The sequence below is a fragment of the Psammomys obesus genome, unplaced genomic scaffold (assembly GCF_907164565.1).
Source record: "Psammomys obesus unplaced genomic scaffold, mPsaObe1.curated_primary_1811, whole genome shotgun sequence".
Lineage (NCBI taxonomy): Eukaryota > Metazoa > Chordata > Mammalia > Rodentia > Muridae > Psammomys > Psammomys obesus.
The window spans coordinates 1,209,148-1,234,484 of record NW_026596069.1 but is presented as its reverse complement, the minus strand read 5'-3'; the positions used below and the strand labels follow the sequence as shown (position 1 = coordinate 1,234,484).

At 42.6% G+C, this 25,337-nt stretch overlaps 1 protein-coding gene and 1 non-coding gene across 7 annotated transcripts in view; both read left to right on the top strand.

Annotated features, from left to right (window-relative positions):
* Window positions 1–4,319: 4,319 nt before the first annotated feature.
* Matr3 (matrin 3) overlaps window positions 4,320–25,337 on the top strand; it is a 40,251-nt gene continuing 19,233 nt past the window's right edge. Inside the window, exons 1-5 of one of the 6 annotated variants that reach the window (XM_055625638.1) lie at window positions 4,322–4,371; window positions 4,998–5,195; window positions 7,078–7,152; window positions 7,788–7,848; window positions 23,719–24,812. In XM_055625638.1, coding sequence (XP_055481613.1) covers window positions 23,901–24,812 — 912 coding nt within the window. In that variant the 5' untranslated portion in view covers window positions 4,322–4,371; window positions 4,998–5,195; window positions 7,078–7,152; window positions 7,788–7,848; window positions 23,719–23,900. Of the gene's footprint in view, window positions 4,372–4,997; window positions 5,196–7,077; window positions 7,153–7,787; window positions 7,849–14,309; window positions 14,394–14,604; window positions 14,622–15,436; window positions 15,504–23,718; window positions 24,813–25,337 lie in introns of those variants that run through there. The other 5 variants (XM_055625639.1, XM_055625640.1, XM_055625642.1 and 2 more) reach the window with 5 other exon arrangements.
* On the top strand, window positions 7,498–7,695 carry LOC129690237 (small nucleolar RNA SNORA74). The gene has a single exon (XR_008722244.1). It is a non-coding gene; the product is annotated as a small nucleolar RNA SNORA74 (small nucleolar RNA).

Sequence of the window (25,337 nt, the reverse complement as noted above, 5' to 3'; positions counted from 1 at the left end):
TTTTTTTTTTTTTTTAATTTTAATTTTTCTTTTTAGTTACAATTTGTTAACTCTGTGTCCCAGCTGTATCCCGCTCCCTCATTCCCTCCCCTCCCCACCTCCCTCCCTGGTCTCCTCCCTGCCCCTTTCCAAGTCCACTGATAGGGGAGGACCTCCTCCCCTTTCATTTGACCCTGTTTTATCAGGTATCTTCAAGGCTGGCTGCAAGATTTATATTTTTTAATATATATAAAATATATATATATATATGGGGCAAGGTCGGTCACTAGCACTCAGCAGGCCCTGAGTCTAGCCTGATCTACACAGTGACAACCTGGACTACAGAGTGACCATCTCCACCCCTGTTTCAAAAAAAAAACATTTTAAGTGGGAGAGGTTACACTATGAAAAAAAAAGACGACACTATGTAGTCGTCGTCGTCTTCTCCTCCTCCTCCTCCTCCTCCTCCTCCTCCTCCTCCTCCTCCTCCTTCTTCTTCTTCTTCCTCTTAAGAGATTGCATCTTGAAACATTGCCCAGGCTATTCTGGCCTCCCAGCTGGGTATCTTCAGTAACTGTGACTAGGTACAGGCCTTTGTATCCAGATACTGCTGCTAATTTATAGATGAGAACAGTGAGGCCCAGAGGTCACTTATCTCAGAGGCAAACTATAGATTTGTGAGTGGGGTAGTCAGAATCAAACCTGTATCTGGCTCCCAAACCCATGTTCTCTCTGCTCAGGGAACCTGCATATCACATGCAAGCTAAGGCCTTTTGTTTTCTTACCTCTTTTGATAAATAAACACTCCAGGCCTCTTGCTATTTTCACACCCCCACTTACCGGATGGTAAAATTAATATGAAAATCAGAATAATACAAGTATATCCCTGCCAGCTTTCCAGGGACCAAATCTAAATTCACTCTCCCTGAGGCCCACCTTCAGGCTCTAAGTCCATAAGAGCAAGGACTCTGTCTTTCCACTTCTTTCTCCTGGTGCCTAGCACAGGGCCTGCTGCATGTTGAATGAATAATGAAGTCAGAAACAGACTCTAACTTGTGAGATAAGAGAATCTCTGACCAGCTCAAGTGTGAAGCTGGAATATAGATTTAAAAGAGCGGCATTTAGTTTGAGGGGGAAAAGGGGTAGGGGGCGGGAGATAGCCATGAAGAGAATGAGAGACTGCAAGATAAGAGAACTCAGCACAAACATACAAGATGAAAATAGCCTCTCAGCACTGTCCTTTTAAAATTACTTTCTATATTTGAGCCTAAGTGACAAGTGAGACCTCCTCTGTAATTTCCCATGTGTTCAGCTTAATGAATTTCCGGCAAATGGTTTCAGTATGGGAAGGTCAATTTGGACAGTGTGGGGGTGGGGTGGTGAGAAAATGAGGGATATGAAAATAGACTAACAAACTAAGTCTAGAAACCAAATAAAGGGGTAGTTGGAGGAATGTGAGGGGGGAGCCAAGTCCTGGAGCTTGCTCAGCTATGTTCCCTACATACAATAGAAGGAACCTAATCTCCCAGGCTGCCTTGTGACTATTGTGGGCACCTAACTGCCCTTTTGTCCAAAGAGCTAAACTTGTTTATAGAGAGTTCATTAACATAATAATTTAATTTTAAACATTGGAGAGAGTAAAGACACATTGGCTCTTTTAAGTCCTACCTACTTTGTGCACAGTAGGTACAGCAAACATGCTGAATGGATCCATGATAAGGGAGCTGAGCTAGAGTGTGGAAGGGTGGGAATGAACGGAACTCTTCAATCGGCTATGCTTCTGGCCCACAAGCCTTACGTTTCCCCAGAGACCAAGGAAGAAATGCTGAGAAGCCACAGGAAACAGAGGGAAAAGTCCTTTCTAGTCCTTAAAATTGGCACAAACAAAACAAAAAACCTTGGCAGAACTGCAGATTTTTCCAGTCCTCAAGTATTCTTTTATTTTCCTCTAACATTTATTTTTATATGTATGGGTTTTCTGACTGTGTGTCTATGCACCACTCACATGCCTTGTGACCTCAGAGGCCAGAAGAGGGCATTGCATCCCCTCAGACTGTAGTTACAGAGGTTTGTGAGCTGCCATGTGGGTGCTGAGAATGAAACCTGGGTCTTCTGGAAAAGCAGCCAGTGCTCTTAACTTCTGAGCCATCTCTCCAGACCCTCAGTTTTTTTCCTCATTAGTATTTTGACATCTTCATTGAGATATAATTCACATACTGTATTATGCACCCATTTAAAGTCTACCATTCAGTCATTCACAGTGGTACACACCCATACTTCCAGAGGCTGTTGTAGGATGATCACCAAGAGTTCAAGGCCAGCTTGAGCTGCATAGTAAATGTGAGGTCAGACCAAGCTATATAGTGAGACCCTGTGTCAAAGAAGAAAGGAAGGTAGCAGTGGCACACACCTTTAATCCCAGCACTTGGAAGGTAGAGGAGATCCCTGGGTTCAGGGCCAGCCTGGTCTACATAGTGAGTTATAGGATATCCAGGGCTACATAGAGAAATCCTCTCTTTCTGGTAAAAAAAAAAAAAAAAAAAAAAAAAGTAAGAAAGAGGGCTGGAGAAATGCTGAACAGTTAGGAGCACTTTTGGTTCTTTTAGAAGACCTGAATTCCATTTTCAGCACTTAGGAGGAAGAGGCAGGTGGATCTTTATGAGTTCCAGGCCAGCTTGGTCTGTGTAGTGAGTTCCAAGTCAGCCAATGCTACATACACTGTCTTTAAAAATTTTTTTAATTGACAGGCACAGTGGCACACACCTGTAATACCAGCACTGTGGGAGGCAGAGGCAGGCAGATCTCTGTAAGTTTGAGGTCAGCCTGGTTTACAAAGCCAGTCCAGGAAGGCTAAGGCTACATAGAGAAACCCTGGCTCTCATTTATTCTCTCTCTCTTTCACACACACACACACCACACACTCTTTCCCTTTCATGAATTCTTCAGGTAGTCCTATTTTCTCTAATTTGTAGGTTTGGAAAGGAAGATAGCAAAACAACCGAGGTGCCAAGCACTTCCTCCTTTAGCGTTGCTCTGCAGGACAATTACCCTGCCAATCTGCTAGGCTTTATAGGTCCCATAAGCCTCCTTTTATGAATACACTGTGACAGCCGGATGCTGCATTGATTATGGCAGCAGTCTTCAGCAACATTCCTTTTTAACAGCGAAACAGAGCCCTTGTCTTCCAGCCCAGCACTGACCATGTGACCTTTTAAATTACTGTGTTTATGTAAACCTTTCCCTAGCCAGGAGCAGTGTCCAACTCCATCAAACCTGGGAGGGGGACTGGGGATTGCTACCCATCTGGTAGGTTTTTGGCTCTGTAGCCTAGGGTCTCTTGTCCGAATCAATTTGGAGCGCCGCGTGTTTTCAAGGGAGGTAGGCTAGGGCTGGGATGCACAGGACCCTTCCTGCCACCTTTCACTGTGAAGGAACTGAGGAAATAGATAATAAATCATGCTGGCAGATGTCAAGGACAGTGGCTGAGTCCCAGAGGCTTGCCTGCCTACTATTGACAGGTGTAATAATCAACAGAGATGCTGGGAAAGGAGGATGGGATGGGAGTCAGAAAGCAAGATTTGAAGACGTTACAAAACGGATTCAGAAATTACTGTTGATGGGCCTTGCGCCCCTGGGCCCCAGCGTTCACCATTTGTTCAGCAGGATAGAAACATCACTAATTACAGGGGAAAGGAATGTTAGTGTTCAAAAGAAAACCTGGTAAGAGAGAGGTGTCTGTTCAGACCAAGGATAAGGTCTTCGTTAGCTGACTGTGACTCTGGAGCAGCCCAAACCTGGTAGAGAAAGCAGATCTTAGCTGCTGCCTCTCAGTTAAGGATCTTACTGAAGGACATCAGGGTTGACCGCCTAATCTGATGAACCTCCAGAAAAGACCCAGAGAACGTGACCAAGCCACTTGCGTGGGTAGGAGCTCCAGTAACCAAATGACAACGCAGATGCTGAAAGCTAGAAAGAGGATCTGCACTGGAGGCGCAAAAAGCGTGGGCTCGATCTGCAGCAACCTAGAGGCGCCCCTCGTGGAAGGAAAACAGCGACCGCGAGCACCAGGCGCAGGTAGGCCGTCCGCCTGGCCCAACCAGAACGCAAGGGCCTGTCTTTAGCAGCTGCAAAACCGAGGCTGGTACACGGAAAGAACCCGACGGGACCAGAGGCCATGCGCCCTTACTGCACAGACTAACCAGTTCCCTAACCCAGGTCAGTCCTGACCTCCCACGTCATCGGCTGAGTTCTTAGCCCCGCCTTTCCTGGGCGGGACTCGTCGCCCCGCCCCGCAACCGCCCCGGGGCGGGGCTCCCGCCAGCTCTCATCCGCCCTTTCCTTCGCGGCCTCGGTCGAGGCTGCTGTGTCCTGCGGAGCTCCGAGCACATGCAGGTGAGTGAGGGCCCAACGAGCCGAGGGCCTGGAGGTTCTACTCGCTCAGGTGGGAAGGAGGATGAGAAGGTTTCTGCCTGGCCGCGGGGAGAAACTGGAGCTTGTTTTCTGCCGCCTCCGGCCTTGGAGGTCATCTTGAAGAGGGAAAATCGAAGCAGTGAGGTGCGGTCCCTCTCCAGCCAGGGAGTCACCTGGACTCCGGCTCAGCGTTTAGCATTCCCGGAACCACGGGCGGACCCAGAAAGGCTTATGAGGACCACCGGTCCGCGGGGAAACAGGCTTCAGCCTACGCCCTGAAAGGGTTTTTAGATCTGAACAATGAGGCCTGTATTCGTTTTCCTATTCCTTGAAGTTGGTTGGAGTGGGTTGTATGTGAAGTTTGGGGTTGGATAACGTGCCCTTATACGTGTTATAATGGTATGTAAACCCCCAGCCGTTGAGTCCTTGGCACAAGTCCCTTCACACCGTTGCTACATGCAATTATTTTTCGAAGTGATAACTTTCATTGTCCTTTAAAGGGTCCGTCTCCAAGCCTGCACTCTAGCTTTAGCGCCCTGGTTAGCTTTTCACTTCTTTTCACCCATATGCCCTCTTGTCGTTTACTAAGAAGTCATTTTGTTCAGTAGGCGTCCCACGCTACACCGAGTATTATGTATCCTGTGGGATTTTTGTTGCTCAGTTTGGCTTTTTGAGACACGAGTCGTACAGGGCGGTGTGGGCCGGTTCTGGAGTCAAGTCTTCCTGCCTTCGCGTACCACGTGCTAAGCCGACAGACATCAGCCACCACATCGGGGTACTGTGGCCCAGTCTACCTGATATACGGGGTACTGTCCTACTCCCATTTCTACAAATGATAAATGACAGTAGGTTTTGTTAATGGAATGGCTAAATGGGGACAGAGCTCCCACACAAGCTGTTTTCTCTGCTATTTCTGCGGCTTGGGCCCAGAAGTGAGGGGGAGCTTGAGGGCAGGGTGCTTGTTTCCCGTCTTCTTACTGCACAGGTATTAATAGCTGTCTACCTCTAATCTGGAGTGCTTGGATTTCATAGTGCCCAGCTGCTGGTTCCAGGAGATGGCTGCCCTGGTGGGTACGGTTGAGCTAGTTTCCCCTTGGCCCAGCTGTAGGCAGCTGCCTAGGTTTCCTTGTACCTAGGCAAGTGTTACCCTGCTGGGAGAACAGCAGCCGATAGCTGGTTGGCATTCTGGGCCTGGTTCATGCCAACTCTTGTTATTAACTATACCAGGATGTCAGCATAGTTGCTTTACCCACTAAGGTAAGAGCAAACTCAGCAGGAAGATACCTAGAATCCAGGATTTTCTCAATGGTTCTGGTCTGGCAAGTTTGACCTAGAGGTTACATAAATCACAACTTGGAAATGAAACCAAAGCCAGTGGGGGGTTGAATGAAGAGAAAAAAAGGAGATTTAGTGCCAGTGAATTCTTGAAAGTGGGCATAGACAATGGAGGACATGCTGTTGGACTGTACTTTCACTGAAAGTCCGTGGCTGCTTCTTCCCCGCAGTAATAAAAGCTAGGTCGTGAGCCCCTTTTTAAGGGATTTCAGAACTAGGTGTCCAAGGAGTGCGCTCACTGTTGGTGGGGCAGGCTGGATCCCTTCAGACTTGATCGTGGGGTTCTGGGAACTAAGCTTAGGTCAAACAGTACCATGTGAACGGTTAGGTGCCCTTTTTTGTTGTTAGAATGCTGTTTTTCTAAGCTATATTAGAAAAGCACTTAACACGCAGAATGAATGGTGATTATCCAGTGGCGGCAACATAGTTACTGCTGTGAACACTAACATCCTAATTTCAACAGAAGGCCTTACCCGCAGCAATATGTCACACCCTTCTGATCCAATACCTAGCCCCTGAGTTTGAACGGATGCTCAGGGAAAGTTGGAACTGAGCAACAAATAGGCCAAGGCCATCCTAATTTTCAGAAGTCTTTTAGCCACCCCACCAAGCACCCCATATGTGCTTCTGACATTGCTTGCCTTATTAATCACACTTGGCTCCCACCTCAATCTAACACACCTGCCACCTACTTTTAACCACTCAACAACCAAAACTGATCTTACAGGAAAGTTACTGCACTGTATTATGCACTCCTGAGCCTCTACCTGCCTTTGGATTCATACCCATTGTTACTTTGTTTTATAGTTTTTTACTTCCTGTCCCTCAAATTCTTAGTCCACCCCTGACACTGATCCTGCTTCTAGCAACTCAGAATAACTTCGCTAACTAAACCTTATTTCTCAACCCCGGTCAACCCCTCAGCTGCTATTGTCCTAAAATAAAACTATCCCTACCTTTTTACTTACTGATTCATCCTTCAGGGACAATGTGGGTGGCGGGCCATCAGTGTTCTGTCAGTTCACCTTCTCTTTAAAGGACTCACATTAGAGCTGAGCCTCTAATGCTTTGTGTGGAAGATGGGCTCAAGTGTTAGCTGTGAATAGACTTACATAAATGCTCTGAAGACCAGTGATAAACAGGGCTTCAGAGGCAGTGAGTAGGAAAAAGGAATAGTGGTATGTTCCATTTGTGTGGACTCAGGACAACTTGGAGGAGTGGTTTCTCGGTTTTGAATGTGTGGGACCCAGGGAAGGACTGACCTAGTTATTTACAACTGTAAATATATTGTGCATTGTTTATGTCACTTCAGTCCTGTGAGTTGCTAAAGCTTACTTGCTTGTCTTATTTTAGGATGACTTGAAAGTAAGGTGGTCTTTGGCCCCCTGAAGGAAGTAATGACTCACAAAAGTACAAGTGTGGTTCTGGGTAAGTGTCTATTCTAGCATTGACTGCCTCCGCCAGGAGCACTACTTGGCACACATCGGGAAACAATTGGAAAGCAAGTTCACTCTTGGCAGTGACTGTTGAACTCTGGTATTTTTGTTTGAGGGTATAAAGGATTTTGGTGTCTGTCATTCCAACTAAGGAATGATATACAGATATTCTGAATCCCGGAAGGCAAAAGGAATGTGTAAGACTAAGATAAACTGAAACCACACATGGAAACTACTTGTGTGTGAGATCTAGAGTCAACACCCAGTGATAGTGAGGTCAGTGTTTGTGTCTGCTGCCTGGGTTCCTGGTGTACAGGAAGGGGAGATTTTTCCTAAATCCAACAGTTGTCAGCTATCCAGGCTATGTGGTGCCTGTGATTGTGTTACACTGTTGGAAGAGCAAACACTGTTAAACTAAGGGTTAGCTCCGAGCACTGTTTTGGTGTCAGGTGCTGAGTACCTTCAGGCAGTGATTTGCATCCCTGAGAGTGGAATGACTCCTTGTGGAGTTGGTCCTGGTCTAGGTGCAAACAGATTTTTTTTTTCCATGTTAAAAAAAATGGGACTGTATCTGCTAGGCCCTGTACCTTACTGACAGCATGTCACCTTTTCCTCCTTGAATTCTAGATCTGAATGAGAACTGACTCCATCAGGACTTCAGGTTTCTGACGACACCGTTTTGAGTAATGTATGTTGTCCTTGTAATGTGGAGGTACTTCGGTTCAGATAGGGAATTGCAGAGCTGTGATATAATTCCAGAGGATGCTTGTGAAGTCCAGCTACACTTGGGGGGGAATGAAGCAGTGATGGCTCACATTCATGGCCACTGAGCTACCTCTGATTTTTAGAGGCGCTAGGTGATATCTGTAATACTTGTGGCTGGCTACTAGGTAATTAAAAAGTCAGTGGTTTTCAGATCTCTATTTGGATAGCATCAGGCCAGCTTATAACATTCCAGAAAGTTTCGGACACTGCTTTCCCCCACTCCCTCCTGTAGCCCTGGCTGTAGACCAAGCTGGCCTTGAACTCAGAGATCTGCCTGCCTCTGCCTTCCAAGTGCTGGGATTAAAGGTGTTTGCCACCATGCCCAGCTAGGACATTGCAAAGGTCTATGATCCTATAGTGACCCAAATAATAACTATTGTTAATATTGTCTTTGGTTTTGCAACTGTGTTGAGACTGAAAAGCAGCAAATGAACATGGTTGTATTCCAATAAACAAACTGATAAACACTGAGATTGGAATTTTTTAAAGATTGTATTTATACAGTGTTCTACCTGCATGTGTGCCTGCAGGCCAGAAGAGGGCACCAGATCTCATAGATGATTCTGAGCTACCACTTGGTTGCTGAGAATTGAACTCAGGACCTGTGGAAGAAGAGCAAGAGGTAGCAGAATGTGATTAGTAACATTTCTGACCTTTGAAATTCAGGCCAAAAGGATTGAACAGCATTAGTCGCAGTATCGAAATACATCTTCACACCTTTTAGGTAGTGTAACCCAGGTTGACCTCAAACCTTCTGGATCAGCCTCCCAAGTGTTATGAATCACATGCCAAGCTTTTGTTGGCATTCTTTATCTTACAGAGAAATCAGCTGACTAAATTATCCAAAAGGAGAAAAAATCACCCTTGTTTATATGGGCTTTACATGGCTGCTATCACTGGTTCTGTAATGAACTTAAGGGGGAGATTTAAACATGTTTGACATGTATGCAGGTGCGGGGGGGGGTGCAGAAGAAGACATTGAGTGCTGAGAAGTGGGTGCTCCAAGGACCAGCAAAATTAACATTGACCATCTGTCCAAGCCCAGCACTTTCGAGACAGATCCTCCTGTGTTTGGTTGGCATCACATTCCTGTCTCCATCCCTGAACTGTTAGGATTAGATGAGGCAGATTCTGTAGACTCTGTGTCCTGAGTTATAGTCTTATGTATGCCACATCTGGTTGATCCCACTTTTTTGGAAATAGTTTTGTGTAACCAAGTCTGGCCTTAAATTTACCTCCCTGTACCTTGCAGGCACTCTGACTGGCAAGTAACACCGTGCACAATTTGCAGGAATTTTAATTTCGGGCAAGTAACACCGTGCACAATTTGCAGGAATTTTAATTTCGTATCTACATTTTGTGAGTGTACCTGGGCATACACATGCCCCTCGCCAGTGAGGGTCAGAGGGCAACGCTGCATTCATTCTCTTGCTACCATGTGAGTCCTGGAGATCTAGCTCAAGTTGTCAGACTTGGCAGCAGGCAGCTTCTCCCGATAAGCTTCTCTTCTTGTCTTAAGGGTTTTTGATGTGGGGTCTTGTGTTGGTTACCTTCCTGGCCACAGGAATACCCACAAACAAGCACAGAGGTTCCTGTGATGTTTCTTCCTTTTTTTTTTTTTTTAAAGAATTATATATGAGCATTCTTTCTGCATTTACACCTGTCAGAAGAGGGGATCAGTTCACATTGTAGATGGTTGTGAGCCATCATATGGTCGCCAGGAATTGAACTCAGGAGCTATGGAAGAGCAGACAGTGCTTTTAACCATCTCTCCAGACCCTCCTGTGATGTTTCTTGAAACATCCTAATACTGTAGCTATTAATGTATGGATTCACTATTATATAAATAATGCAGTTAAAATAATTAATGGGGTCTTCTAATTGACAAGTAGAGTCAACTAGTCATTACTTATCCAAGTTGTCCTTTAGGTCCTGGTAAATTCAAGTTGAATCATTAAAGCATTCAAAAGAGCTTAAATTTTGTATGTGTGTGGGAGGGGCTGGAGGGATTACTCATCAGTTAAGAGCCCTGGCTGCCCTTCCATAGACATGCTCAGCAGCCCCTAAATGGTTCACAACCATCTTTAGCTCCAGTTAAAGATCTGGTGACTCCTGTGGACACTGCCTGTAATGCACAGACATACATGCTGGCAAAACACCCATCACGAAGAACTAAAAATTTGTAATTTAACATTTGTTTATGCATACAAGTGCTTTGCCTACGTGTGTGTATATGTGTGTGTGTCATCCATGTGCGTTCCTGATGCCCATGAAGTTTGTGTGGGTGCTGGGAACTGAACCACTGACACCCTGAGCAACAGTGATGCTGGCAAATCTTAGGGCCCAGGTCTGCGTAAGTTAAAGGGACACATTAAAAATAAGGAAACTAATTGCTGCCACAGGTAATAGCCATTCTAATAGCCATTCGTTACTTTGACACTCAGTTTAAACAAGTGACATTAGATCTTTCTTAATGTTGGGCCAGGTCTCAAATTATAATTAGAAAGCAAAACCCAGAGGGATAAATTCTACTGGTCCCAAAGGGACACAAGACCTCTCCAGTGCCTAGGAATTTACACAAAGCACAAGACAGGGTAAGAGCAACTAATTAAGGACTTGAAAAGAGTGGAAATGACTCTTTTGAGAGTTGTGAACAGCTCCTGTTAATGGAATTGGTATGCTCTTAGGAAAACAATTTCACTGAGTTAAGGAACTGATACTTGAGGTTTTTTGCCCAGCAGCATCCTTGCCCTAACTACTGTGTAGGAACACCTACAATGAATCAATTTGCTAAATAGTTTCTCAGGTGCCACCCCACTCACAAGTTGTACTGGAAAGGAAAGCAAGCAAATAAACATCAGCAATTTGTTGTGTGGAAATAACATTGTGGACACACTCCCAGGTCTTTCAGGGATAGCCTTCTGGCCACCAAGGATACATAGGGAGACCTTGTGGAAAGGTTACTTGTTAGTGTTGAAGGTCAGTGGGCGGTTGTCACATCTAATCCCATTATTTGGAGGTAAAGGCAATGACCAGAGTCAGCTGCATGTTTCTTTGTTGGGTGGGCTATAGCCACCTGGCTCCAGTTACCTGGTCATTGGTGGGAGCTGTTTTTAACCTCACTGCTCTAGAGACCTGTGGACTAGCATTTTAGGGGAGAGTTGCTGCAGATAGAATCCAGGGCCAAGTACTTGCTTAACTGCAAGTGTACCTTCTGCCCTTAATCTCTTAAAGGTAATGGGTGCTTTATTTTAAAGGTTATGTTAATTAATTTAAATTTCTTGGGGGTGTCTAACAACCAAACTTTGGTCCTTTACAAGAACATTTTAACTGCCAAACTATCTAAGCTGGTATATGTCTAAGATAAGCTCTTTCCATGTTGCCAAGGACTGGAGTTGCCAGCATGGCGGACCTTTGCATCCAGTTTAAACTGTTTAACACAAGACATGTATTTCCCCATTTTTGGGAGCTGAACTCAGGACCACATGTTAGGGCAATGGGCAAAACTCCTAACTCTGGTAGAGAAGACAGTTTTATTGTTTGTATAGAAGTTGATGGTAGATTGCATTAAAGAATGACAGATAAACGTAAAACTTTTGTGACTTAGTTTCTAGCCAAAACTCACCTGCCTTGGTCTATAGTGAAATGACCCTGAAACTCCTTCCTTGCAGGACTTCTTAGAGACACTGCCTAAATTATGCAGAGGATTGAACAAGGGGTCTACCCTCTGTGCTACATCCCCAGCCCAAGACCTTATACTTGTCAAGTCTGACAATTACTTAACTGTTGGGGATTTGGGTCAGTGGTAGAGCACATGTTTTTTGATGCACTGGGCTCAATCCCCTGCAGGAGAAACATGAAGTAATACTGTTCTTGTTTATTTGTGTTTTGTTTGGTTTTCAAGACAGGATTTCTCTGTAGCCTTGGCTGTTCAGAAACCCACTATATAGATCAGGCTGGCCTTGAACTCACAGCAATCTGTCTGCCTCTGCCTCCCAGGGTGCTAGAATTACATACGTGCACCACCACCCCGGCTTTGCTCTTGTTAATAATATACAAGTCTCTGTTTAATCTGTGGTGCCCAAAAATAAATTGTTAATATGCTTCCAATAAATACGGAGTGGATGTGGTTTGTAAGGCCGGGTCTCGTGTGTTAACCCAGACTCTTGAACTTGCTTCGCTTGGGGTTGAAGGCAGGAGCCACCGAAACTGATGTTTCAATGCATTTTTCCCTACATAGACATTCCTTCTCATGGTAGGAAGGTCTTCATTACCAGCTCATATCCGGAGCCCCTGTCTGTCTCAGGGCCTCCTTAAGGCTAGATTTCTTAGTCTGCCTCTTCAGAGGACAATCCTCCAGGGTGTCCCCCAAACTACAATGTACTTCATGAAACATTGTATTCATAATACAATCTTGAAAATCTGTCTTCCATGTCACTGCAGATCTTCAATAAATACTCAGTTAAAAATGTTTGGCTTCTTTATAGTTATACCATTTAATCTGTAAACATTTGGTAAAGTATTGTGACAAGATTTGATAGGGAGATCTTGATATTTCAATGACTGTTGGGTCTTGGTATCACTTGAAACCCTGTGATCTTGGTTAAAGCCTTATTCCTTGTCCTCCAACACTGAGAAATTACTCCCTCCACATATAATTGTCAGAAAAATTAAAATCACTTGAGCTTTGTCTTCCAACAAGAATTGAAATTTCAGCTCTATTATACTGGTGTCTTTAGAAACATTTCTATTAGTAGCCTCTACTGTAGGTTTCCTCTTTCCAACCTCTCTTTACCTAAGATAGTCTTCATGCCAATTGGATTTTGTAGCTGTGGCTCCTGCTGTAGTAAAATAAGCTTGCCTCAACTTTATTTCTGTTCCTACAGAAACAGTACCCATTTATTTTCACTGAATTGGTCAATACATTCAGCATCTCCTACCATGTCCAGGTTGCTAAATCTTATTTTTAGTCTTGATCTTGCTACTCATTGTGATGAACTTATTCTCCAAATATTCTGCTTCTGTTCGCTTTTTGGAGAATGCTGTGCTGTGTAGCAACAGTTGGCTTTCTAGTCACTTGAACAGAAATGCCAGCCATATTCCAGTATTTCTGTTAATAGTCCTTGACAACATTGTCCTGGAATTGGAATCCATAGTGGTTTTCTCTAGGGTGTCTTTAAAATACATATTCTCTTTGCCCTTCCTATATTTTCTTCACAGTGGAAGCAGAAATTTTTTTTTTGAGACAGGGTTTCTCTGTAGCCTTGTCTTTAAACTCAGCTCGCCTCACTGAGAACTCAGATCTCTGCCCAGGATTACAGGCTAGACGTGGTTTTTTTCCCCCCAAGGATGTAAATATGGTTGTGCGTCCTCTGGTTTTTGTTAATATCCGGTCACTTGACTGCCTCCCTTTGCACTTGTAACCCTAAGGAGAATGGATCTTTATTAACTTCATTCTCTTCTGCAATTTAGTGACGTCCACCTACAAAAGCGCTGGTTTTACCCCTGAGGTTCCATCTACCTGGGACTACTTAACTCTTGTCTAACAGTTTAACACCAGGCATTGCTTTCTCATTCCTCATTCATCTAGCCAAATTTCTGTTTCAGTTACTTGCATATAGTGTACGCTCCAGGAAGAAAAAAATGTAACAATCCACCTTTTCTGAGGCACTGAAAGAAGTAATAAATCGAGTAATTATGAGCCTGCGCCTTGCATTTTTTTCGCCTGTCAAAATGAACTGGTTACATGTAAAAAGCATTGCCACCTCATATAAAGCATCCCATTAATCTATGTAGAAGATTCTCTGCCTTCCAAATTTGGAGGATAGTTGCAGACTGATAGGTTATCTCAAAACGGAAGAATCTCAAAGCAGACTTTAACCTGGGCCAAGCATCTCAGGTCCCAGGGCGCTTTGCATTGGCAAGCATTCTGCGCTTAAGAGTGAGTACTCTTAGAGGGCGGGTCTGTGGCCAGCATCCAGTTTATATCCAGGAGTCCTATCTCTCGAGCGGACGGCTTTCTAATTGGTGCGATGGCCTTAAGAGTCGGCCTGCCCTATCCACCCCTAGTTAATTTTACGGTACAGTACTAAAACTAGCTCCTCTGGCAGAGACGCCTGCCTAACTCCTATTTTGCAGCATTACTCAGGTATTCAGATGCAGAGCATTTTCTAGGAGAGCTCGAACCTGTAGACGAGCCTTTCCCGCCTTCGTGCGAAGAGGGAGATGGCCTCGGCATTGGAGAACAACGCAGGCCTCGCGTGTCCGGTGCCCACCCCGCGCGGGGGAGGGGCCTAGCGCGTGCCGAACCAGAACTGGGGCGGGGGTGGGAACGAGCCCTCTCGCGAGAGTGAGTTCTCGTTCTGTCGCCACCTCCTGCCAGCGCCGTTGCTGCGGGGGATTGTGGGAGCCTCCGCGTCCCGCTCTCTGAGAGAGGTATCTCTCCTTTTCCCTCTCCCTTCCCCTAAGGTAGGCGTGAAGAGGGTAAGAGTTCGGGTGGGTGGCCGGGGGCCCTCCGCGGCCCCCGGGAGCGGCGGCGCGGCCGCGGCCGGGGCTGTGGGCAGCCGGCGAGCCGCTCCCGCTCTCTCCCGCTCGCCCGCTCTGCCTCCTCCGGCGCTGCGTATGCGAGCCGCCCGAGCGGCGGCCGCCATGTTAGGAGCGCAGCGGCGGCGCAGCCGGCCCCCGCGGGCGGCGGAGGTGAGCGGCTCTGCTGGACGACGCGCAGCCGGCCCTCGGCCCGGGAGGCCGCCGCAGGACGGCGGGGAGGCCGCCGGGACGCCGAGCGCCCTGCGCGCCGGACTGGCAGTGGGCGGGGGCGGGCCGAGCCCGTTACACGCGGGCCGCGGCGCCGGGGAGGAGGGGAGGAGCGTTCGGAGCCTGGGGACGACCGACGCTCCGCCGGGGCCCGCCGTCCGAGGAGGCTAGTTAGGCCGGGGGAAGTCCGCGGGGGCGTGAGGCTCGGAGAGCGCGCGTGCCGGTTTTCCTCCGAAAAATGCCCCCAAAATGGAGGATTCCGTGGGATGGGAAAAGCCTGCGTGTCTTCACCAACGTTTTTTTTCTTCCCCTCCTCTGGCGTCAATGGCCTTCACGTCATTTCTCACCCTTCGCTTCGTGTTGCCCCATCCCCGAGACTCCCGCGTCCCTCTCCCGCGCGCGATTTCAGCCAGAGATCTGGAACAATTCCTCCCCCATCCCCCCCAGTTGCGTAAAAATGGCCGAAACGAAGCGTTAACGTTTGGGTTTTTTTTTTTTTTTTTTTTTTTTTTTTTTTTTTGGATTGCGTCCTGGGCAAAGCTTTTTGCATGCTCCTAGGTGGGATGTTTGTTTATTTAATTAGTTACCTCACATTTCTTTTCTCTATCAAAATAGTCCAGGTTTCTCTGGCCAAGACCGTGGGTTGTGGGACCTTCCGGTTTCCAGACAAAGGGTTTGGAGGACCGTGGTGTAGTCCTTCAATCCTTCTTTTCACTGCTAGTGCTGTGCCATGCTTTTGTGTTTTCCTTTCTCCGTAGGTGGTTGTCCCTTAGGCGCGTGTCCTGTGTCTTGTGGAATAGCCACTGTGGAATATTTCTCTATTGGGTAGGTTACAGTTATTCATCTAGACGTTTCTAGAACGGTTGTGGTTCTAAAATTTCCAGTCGTTCTGGAGCTCTGAAAATTTTGGTGTCGCTGATTTCCTAGGAAGTAGTCGTGGGATTTTTGTGTTGATTCTGCGTGTGTTGCGCATTTAAGTGGGCTAACCTGTCAGTCGGTACAACATGTTTCGTTCTGGCAAATTTAGACTTAACTATGGGGAAAAATTGTATCTTAGGCGGTTTTCCATAGGTGTTGAAAAGCTCCTAATAGTTGGGCGTTGTGACGCATACCTGTGATAGCATCACTCAAGAGACCAAGGCCGAAGAATTGCAGCGACTTCGCGGGGGGGGGGGGGCAGTCTGGGTAACATCAAAATTGTCTCAAAACATTATTGTACTAACAGTTAAGTCACTCAACGCATTATGTAAATTTTTCGAGACAGCTGGAGGCTATCTTTGAGAGCCTAGGCCTCCCGGCTCAACCCCCCTAGAGCAGAATTACCTACAGGCTTGTGCCACCACACCCACAGCTTCATAACTTTTGAACATTAGTATTTCAGGGATCTAGAAGAGAGGAGAAAGTATTTACTGGAAAAAAAAAAAAATCCCAAGGTTGCCTTTGCACTTAAATGTTTTTACAAACCTAGATGTCATCGAATTGCTACAAGATTGTGATTGATTATATAACCCTTTAAAAAGATAGCCTTTATCCAACGTGTTTTGCATGTGAATTTTTTTTATATTTAAATGTAAATAAATTTACATTTCTTGGCATTGTACAAGAGTTAGTTTATACTTTAGCTTTCACTTCATCAATTATATACAAATAATACTTTAATGTAGCATTTTAAACAAACGAATTTGAAAATATTTTAACTTTTTACCTGATGCCTTTAGATTATTATGGTACAATAAGGTGATAAGTAAACTTTTTAAATTGAGCTGCAGTGATACTAGCTTACATAATTGTGGAAATATCATGGGGAAGAAGAAAGTATTGTTTTTGTCTGTTTTTCTGAGACAGGTTTTCTCTGGAACTCAGTATGTAGACCAGTCTGCCTTTGAACTCACAAGAGATCCATTGGCGGCTTTCTGTTCTGAGTGCTGGAGTTCAGGGTGTTCACTCCATGCCCAGCCTTAGTGCTAAGTCTCAATTTTACAGTGACCCAAGTGCTGATCATAGAGGACCAGTATATGGTCCTTGATGGTCCTAAAACGGAGGGGCTGCACTTAAAGGGATTTCTCCTAATAGCTAAGCTGTGCTAGGTAAATATGAATAATGGTAGTTGTTAAGCAGAATTGTTGGAGTTGAGTGGTTTCACTCTTAGTATTCATTTATGCACAGAGGCTCTGGGCTTGTTGGTAAATTGACTCTGAAAAGTTCAATTTGGGGGATATTTTAAGAGGAGGGAAATATTTTGGGAAGCAGTTATGTTATGCATTATTACATGGAAATGAAAATCAGTATTGCTTATGTCAGTTTGATTGTGTAAAAAAATATGTACCCAAAAAATGTTGTCTCTGAAGGTTAATACTAGGGTTGATTTTATATTTCTTGCCTGGTAATTTTCTGTTTTATACAAGAAGTTGCATTTACTATTTGTTTGGGGGTTTTTTGTATGTTAGATCATGGTCTGTGGTCTTGTCGCTGTAATAACCCAGGCTGGGCTCCAACTCTCAATTTTCTTGCCTCTGTCTCCCAAGTGCTAATAAGACAGTAGTTATGTACCACTTAACCTGCCTGCATTTGCTTTTGTATTGTGAAATGAGTGTGTAGTTATAAATGGTAGAAGCCCCTATCAGAGTAGATTCTTGGAGGTTTTAGTATCTCACATGTTTTTAAGATACAAGTAGACCAGCTTGTAACAAAATCTGGAAAGTGGAATAATCAGAAATAGCAAAAGCCCGAGTACTTGTATTAATAATAAGAGTAGGTATCAGACAGTGGTTTGTTAGATGTCTTTAGTATATCTGCACAGAATATGTTCTCTTCTAAAATTCCCTTTTTTTGTTGTTGTTTTGAGACAGTTTCTCCGTATAGCCTTAGCTGCCCTGGACTCACTTTGTAGACCAGACCAGGCTTGCCTTGAACTCACAGAGATCCGACTGTCTGTGCCACTGAGCCAGGCTTTGTTTTTTGTTTTGTTTTGTTTTTGTTGTTTTTGAAACTGGATCTCATTGTATAGATCAGGCTGGCCTCAATCTCAGAGATTGACTGCCGCTGCTGCCCCAACACTGGGATTAAAGGCATTCAACACCACACTCAGCTGTTCTGAAATCCTTAATAAAAAACATTGTGTGAAAACTATAAAGTAGATCAGAAAGAAACTACAATGGAGAAAATTTTAGCTATGTAGTCTTTAAGAGTTTTACACCTAACTTTTCAAATTGAAATTGGTATGGGAGGTTTGGGACCCAAGTTTATTTTAAGACTATCTGGAATGCAATGCATAGTATGACACCTCCTCCTCCCCCATCCAGTTAAGGTATTCAGTAAGGTATATGTCTTACTGTGGTATCAGTGAGGAGCACATAATAGAAAATACAGTGTTTCTGTTTTGTTTTTAAAACAGGATCTTGCTGTGTAACTTCTTGTGTTTATGAAGGAGCAAATGCAGGCTTACATCTAGCTTGTTTGAGACAGAATCATATCCCCAATCTACACCTGTTTTGTACTCCAAGCCAGCTGGCCTTCCAACTTTTATTTTTATTGTTCTGTAAGGTTTAATGAGTGACAGAATTTTTAAAGATTATTTTTGTGATTCTAAGGTTTGATCCTAGGACCTTGCACATTTAAGTGCTCCACCCAGCCTCCAAATGAAATACTGTAAAAATATTTTGTGTGTGTGGATGTTTTTCTCTATATGTATGTCTGTGCACCACATACGTGCCTGATGCCCACAGAGGGCATACCCTGAAACTGAAGTTACTGATGATTGTGAGTTGCCCTGTAGGTTTTGGGAATTGAACTTGAATCTTCTGAAAGAGTAACCTCTTTAACTGCTCAGCCATATTGCCAGTACCACCAAGTGAAACTTTTAAAGGATAATTGTCAACCCTGTCCTTGAACATGATTTTCATACTGGCATAAAAATCTCTTGGGGCTTGGAGTATAGCCCTGTAGTAGAGTGTCTGCTTATCATTTGTGAGACCATGGGTTTGAACCTCAGCAGCATGGAAGAAAATTTAAAAGTCTAATCTCATATATGGTGGCTCACACTTGTAATCTAAAGCTGCAACCTTTATAAATGATGTTGACTTGAGATTGGTAATGAACTATCCATGCCATCTGTCAATAATGACATCTTTCTTATCATTATTGTTAGTTTAAGCATGTTTAGAGTGTTTTCACATGAATAAAGTCAGTAAAACATTCATTGTCATTAAGATGACACAAATGTATATGAGTGTTTTACCAGCATGTATTCAAATACACTGCATTCATGCCTGGTACCTGCAGAAGCCAGAAACTGTTGCAGATACCCTGGAACCTGGAGTTAGTGATACTTGTAAGCTGCTATGCAGGTGCTGGGAGCCAGATCCAGGTCTTCTGCAACTGCTCTTAACCGCATAGCCATTTCTCCACCTCCTGGAATTATTTACTTTTGAGAGTTATGAACCGATTTCTCCACGTGCACTGTGACACACATGCCTGCCTTCACAAGCACATAACCAAAAGTGGAAAAATCTAAAAGTTTCTTGCCATCCTCTTGTCTGTGGCTCAGAAGAAGATAATACAAAAGTGTGTTTTGTGGCTATTTGTATAGCTTTTTAAGGTGTGTGAGTTAAATAACGTACAATGAAGATATTTTTGCCTGCGTGTTTTTATATTTTTGGTTATGCCATAAACTACCACTGTGGTCAAATCACCTTCAAATTAGTTGACTTCTCTAGTGGTTTTGTTGTTGGTTTGGTTTGGTTTTTTTGAGACAGAGTTTCTCCTTGTAGCCTTAGCTATCCTGGACTCAGCTTTGTAGACTAGGCTTGCCTCAAACTCATAGACATCTATCTGCCCCTGTCTCCCTGAAAGCTGGGCTTAAAGGTGTGTGCCACCACACTGGGCTTCTAGTGGTTTTAATTTGTTTTGTGTTGCTTTAGTTTTTGAGATTTTTCTTGCTATGTCACCCTGACTGGCTTGGTACCTACTCTGTAGCTCAAGTTGATCTAGAAATCCTAATTCTCTTTCTCAGCCTGCCAAGTACTGGGATAATATGAACACCATATACAGATTTTTAAAAAGACTTGTTTTTAAGAAGCAATTTTATATAATTTAGAACTTAGCTCAAGATATGGCAGTAATACATACCCTTTAAAAGCGTATTTTAGTTTTGTTTGTGTGTGTGTTTAAAGTGTGTGAGGAGATGGGTAGTTTAATCAGGTGTCCTCATTGCCATCTATCTTCTTTGAGACTCATTTTTCCTGAAGTCACCAATTAGACTACAATGGTTGACCAAGCAAGTCTGACCAGTGTAGGGATTATAAACTACTGCTATGCCCCAGCCTTTTTTAACAGTTGTGTTTGCAAAGGCAAGCACTTTACTGACTAAACTGTCAAACCATACCTAGCACTTTTTTTTTTTCCTGGTACTCTTTTAATTAAAAAAAAAAATCCAATAAAGAATACTTGATCCTCAGGGAAGTTGTATTGTTAAATCAAAGGTTTTACATATAAAGATATATTTTAATGAATTGATTAAATTTTTTATATTGGGCTAAGTTGCTTTCAGCCAAGCCTGACACCCTGAGTTTAATCCCTAGGACCCACATAGTGGAAGGAGAATTCTGATTCCTGCAAGCTGTCTCACGACCACAGACATGTCCATATATATAATATTTTTTGTTGTTTTGAGACATGTCTCACAATGTAGCTCTAAACTCAAAATGTAGACTAAGATTCTTCTACCTCTTTCTTCCAAGTTTAAATAAATTTTAAATTGGTTTTCATATTGTAGTAAATTGTATTTATTTGTTTTTGTGTGTGTGTTGCTGGCACTTGAACTCAGCACCTTACACATTGTTAGACAAGCAAGTGTTCCACTAAACTATTCCCCTCTCATCCTACCTAAAGTGAAATTATAGGTCATCTTGGTAAAGGGTTTTTGTTTGTTTGTTTGTTTTTGTTGTTTTTCTCATTTTAGGGGAATTGTATTTTGAGAGTAGAAAATTGTGTATTCATGGATGGACATTTAGAATTTTTGGGTAAATTAATACATTACAGTCATAGGTTAGTTCTCTGAAGAGAACCCAGGGAGACTCAAACTCTTCCTAGCTGAAAATGGCCTTGCATTCATGATCTTCCTGCCTTCACTGTGCCAGTGCTGTGGAAGTGGAAGCAGGAGCATCTTGAGTTTGAAGCCAAGCTGGGACAGTAGACATAACATCAGGATGACAATCATGTGCCACTATACTAGGGCTGGGGCTTGAGCTCGTGGGGCTTTAAGCACTTTACCCACTGAGCAACGTCTCAAACTTTCAATCCCCTAATTTTTAAAAAATAAATGTTGTTTACTTATTATTGGGAGATAGGACACATGCCACAACCAGAAAACAACTGTGTGGTCTTTTTCAAATCTTTGTTCCAGAGATCAAACTTGTGTCACTGGTCTTTCCAGGTCTTTACCCACTGAGACATCTAAATGATTCCCAGCTCTCATTAAAGATTTTTAATAAATCCCTATTAAAGATTTTTAACAAATCTTTAATAATTAAGTATTTCCAGTATTGTGCTAATTTAATTATGAGCAGCAAGTCCCATGGGAATGAGCCCTTAATAATAGCTTGTATATTTTAGGCTTGTTGACTAAAAAAGTGTGGGACCATTTCTATATTTTCTAAGCAGTGTTTTCATTTTTGATTTCTCTTTCTTCTAACATACTTTTTTAAGTTTTTCTAAAGCTGGGTTCCAAGATGTCTTAGAATTTGTGTGTGGCTATGTAGCCTCAAACTCATAGCAGTCCTACTGCCCCAGCTTCCAAAGTGCTGTGTTTATAGTTAAGAGAACTTTACTGGCCCCAGGGTGAGAGTGTGGAGTGTGACAATTTATTTGGTTTGTATCAGTTAAAAATCCAACTTAAGTTCATTTTTCAGTAATAATACTTCAGTGTTGTGTGCGTAGCTGCATTTTGAAGTTATGTTAAAAGTAGTAAAGAGGTTCTTGCAGAATTGCACCATGTCAAGGTTTATATTGTTTGTCCTCCCTTTTCTGAGTTTTTCTGACATCCATTATCTGTTTGTCTTTTAAATTATCTTTTACCCTAACTTGGTTTTCCAGATCCACTGTTCTCATGTAAACTACAAAAATATAAGTGATGTACATGCAACTTAATGAACTTGGTTCCTTAAGATATGGTCATTTTAATTTTTAGGCACAACAAGATACTATTATAGGAGTAGGGTTTTTGTTTTTATTTTAAGACAGGCTTTTGAATAATAAAAGGCTTTGGCTGTAACATGAAAGTCAAAGCCATGATAAATAAAAACTCCAGTCTTTTAAAAGTTTTATTTTGAAAATGACTCGTTTTTTTTTTAATAGTGTTTATACAATGTAGACAGTAATATTACCAAAGTACATAGTATTTCAGTCTGCTGTCCTATGTGGCATTTTAAAGATACTATAAACAAAACAAAACAAAACACAGCTTTCATCACTAACTCTTCTCTTCATTAATCTTAAATAGATTACATAAGTGGATCTTGTCTAGAACTAGTTTCTTTGGTGTCTTTTCTCAAATTCATCTTTCTTGGTGTACAAAAACATCTGTAATTCTAGCTACCACTGATAGCATTTGTGTCTTACTTTATTACATCAGTTTTTTTTTTAATCTAGTCCAAATCTTTCTTGCCTGTAACTTTTTTTTAAATTCTTCCTCTGCCACTGTGTTTGTCCGGTATATCTTTGCTTTAATCTATCATTGATGAAATTGATCCTATAACTGACTTTTGACTATTGGATATTTTTTGGGGTTTAGTGTAATAAAATTTATTAAACTATCAATGCTTAGGTGTATGGCTAATCAAACATACAAAATGAAGAAGCAATGCATCATAGGAGAAGTCTGTGGCAAATTGATCAGATTTATCTTGTATGTGATTGTGATTATACAATTGTCTTACAGAAAACCTTGATTGTATTATGTCTTTTAACTAATGCTTTATGGGAATCAAATGTTAATGCTTTGCATACTCTTATTACAGTTTTGAGATGCAGTGCTAATAAAATAAGGTTCATCCAGAAGCACATCTTGAAGGATCATAATCAGAATTAAAAATTTTCAAGCTGTTGGGCTATTCTTGTGAAAAGTTTGCAGAAATCTATTAATAAGATCTTAGATTTCATTTATGTGCTTTGAACTCTAGAGATGGATGGTATAGCCCTGAAAATTAAATGAGCAATAATAGGTGCTAACTTGGGCGTGTTTCCCTTCTTTAAATCACCTGTATTTCCTGAACCTGGGTTTTTTCTTGGTAGGTCTGTTTCTATACTGACCAAAATTGTTCTCCTTACCTTATAAAGAATAGTTATCAAGTAAGCACTGCCTGGTATAGGATGGTCAGTAAGAAGGCAGTTAGTTGTGTGGCTTAAATTTGGGCAGAAATCCTTAAAATTGTAGGAAATGACTTATTTTTCTTATTCACATCTGTCTTCACCTCGAGTTAATTTTGCTGCCTGAAGGTCTCAACTGTTACTTGATCTTAGATCTTACATCAGATGCTTGACACCCTAAGCTTCATTTACTTGTGGTTTTACTTGGTTCTTTCTGAGAGTGATAATAGGTCTCATTTTCTAAAGCAGAACACAACTGGTTCATCTTTGACTTGCTGACCTTGATTTTTTTTTTAATTTTGATTTTTTTTTTTTTTTAGTCTTCTAGAACTTAAGCATTATACTAGAGTATATTTTTATTCTTCTAAAAGAAGAAACCCATCTATGTTTTCACTGAAATTTTGATGCACCCAAACATCTCGCCCTTGGATTTAAATGTTTTTAAGCCCAATATGAAATTCCCTTTGTTAAATTTCAGCATGAAAAGCTACTTTTTAAATATCTATATGCAGGCTCTGCATACATCTGGAATCTGTTTAAGATATGTAATGAATTCCTTATAAGTTTGAGATCTTAAGTGGTTTTTTTAAATCAACATGATGCGTAAGTTTTTTTTTCTTAAAAAACGGCATCTACTTAAAGGGATTTATGACTAAAACTGCTTATTTTTCTACAGAGTTGTCTGCTGGTTCTCAGCTTGAAGAAGATTCTACAGTCCTTATTGATCCTTTTTCTTGGCGTTACGATTTTTGAAGCAAAGTTAACCTAGCTTTCTAGTTTGAGCTTTCTTTTTGGCCGTCTTTTAAAACATTTTTTTTTTCTTTTTGATCTATAAAATAGACAAGAGCTAGTTCTACAATGTCCAAGTCATTCCAGCAGTCATCTCTCGGTAGGGACTCACAGGGTCATGGGCGTGACCTGTCTGCAGCAGGAATAGGCCTTCTTGCTGCTGCTACCCAGTCTTTAAGTATGCCAGCATCTCTTGGAAGGATGAACCAGGGTACTGCACGCCTTGCTAGTTTAATGAATCTTGGAATGAGTTCTTCATTGAATCAACAAGGAGCTCATAGTGCACTGTCTTCTGCTAGTACTTCTTCCCATAATTTGCAGTCTATATTTAACATTGGAAGTAGAGGTCCGCTCCCTTTGTCTTCTCAACACCGTGGAGATGCAGACCAGGCCAGTAATATTTTGGCCAGCTTTGGTCTGTCTGCTAGAGACTTAGATGAACTGAGTCGTTATCCAGAGGACAAGATTACTCCTGAGAACTTGCCCCAAATTCTTCTACAGCTTAAAAGGAGGAGAACTGAAGAAGGCCCTACATTGAGTTATGGTAGAGATGGCAGATCTGCTACACGGGAGCCACCATACAGAGTACCTAGGGATGATTGGGAAGAAAAAAGGCACTTTAGAAGAGATAGTTTTGATGATCGTGGTCCTAGTCTCAACCCAGTACTTGATTATGACCATGGAAGTCGTTCTCAAGAATCTGGTTATTATGACAGAATGGATTATGAAGATGACAGATTAAGAGATGGAGAAAGGTGTAGGGATGATTCTTTTTTTGGTGAGACCTCGCATAACTATCATAAATTTGACAGTGAGTATGAGAGAATGGGACGTGGTCCTGGCCCCTTACAAGAGAGATCTCTCTTTGAGAAAAAGAGGGGCGCTCCTCCAAGTAGCAATATTGAAGACTTCCATGGACTCTTACCGAAGGGTTATCCCCATCTGTGCTCTATATGTGATTTGCCAGTTCATTCTAATAAGGTGAGTTAAAGCAACAGATGCTTCTAATTTCTTTTACATTGTAGTGCCTATTCTGTATTTACCTATATCTTTACTCTAATTCTGTAGTCTGATGACATTGAGTTGATCGAGAATTGATATACTTTTGAGAACACTTTATTTGGAAGGTAATTGTTTTTTTTGAGCAATATAAACCAGGGCTTTACATTAATAATACAATCTACCTAGAATGCTTCTAGCCACAGAGCTGTCATCTACTGGGATTATCTTGTTTGTTGGGTTTTTTGCATCAGTATGTTCTTCTTAATCCTATTTAAGCAGGCTTTCCCCCCCTGGTCTGCTTTGTTGAATTGTTTTAAGCATTTTTTTCCCCCCAAAGTCAATGTGCTTTCCATTTAGGACGCTAGATTTCAGCTTTCCATCTGTCTTGATTGCTGATTTGTATGTAGTCAAAGATATATTCTTGTACAATTCTCTTTTTTTCTTATCTGTGGCTACAGGGAAAGAGTTAATGTAGAGCCCTGGTGTGTGTTTCAGTATGTTTCA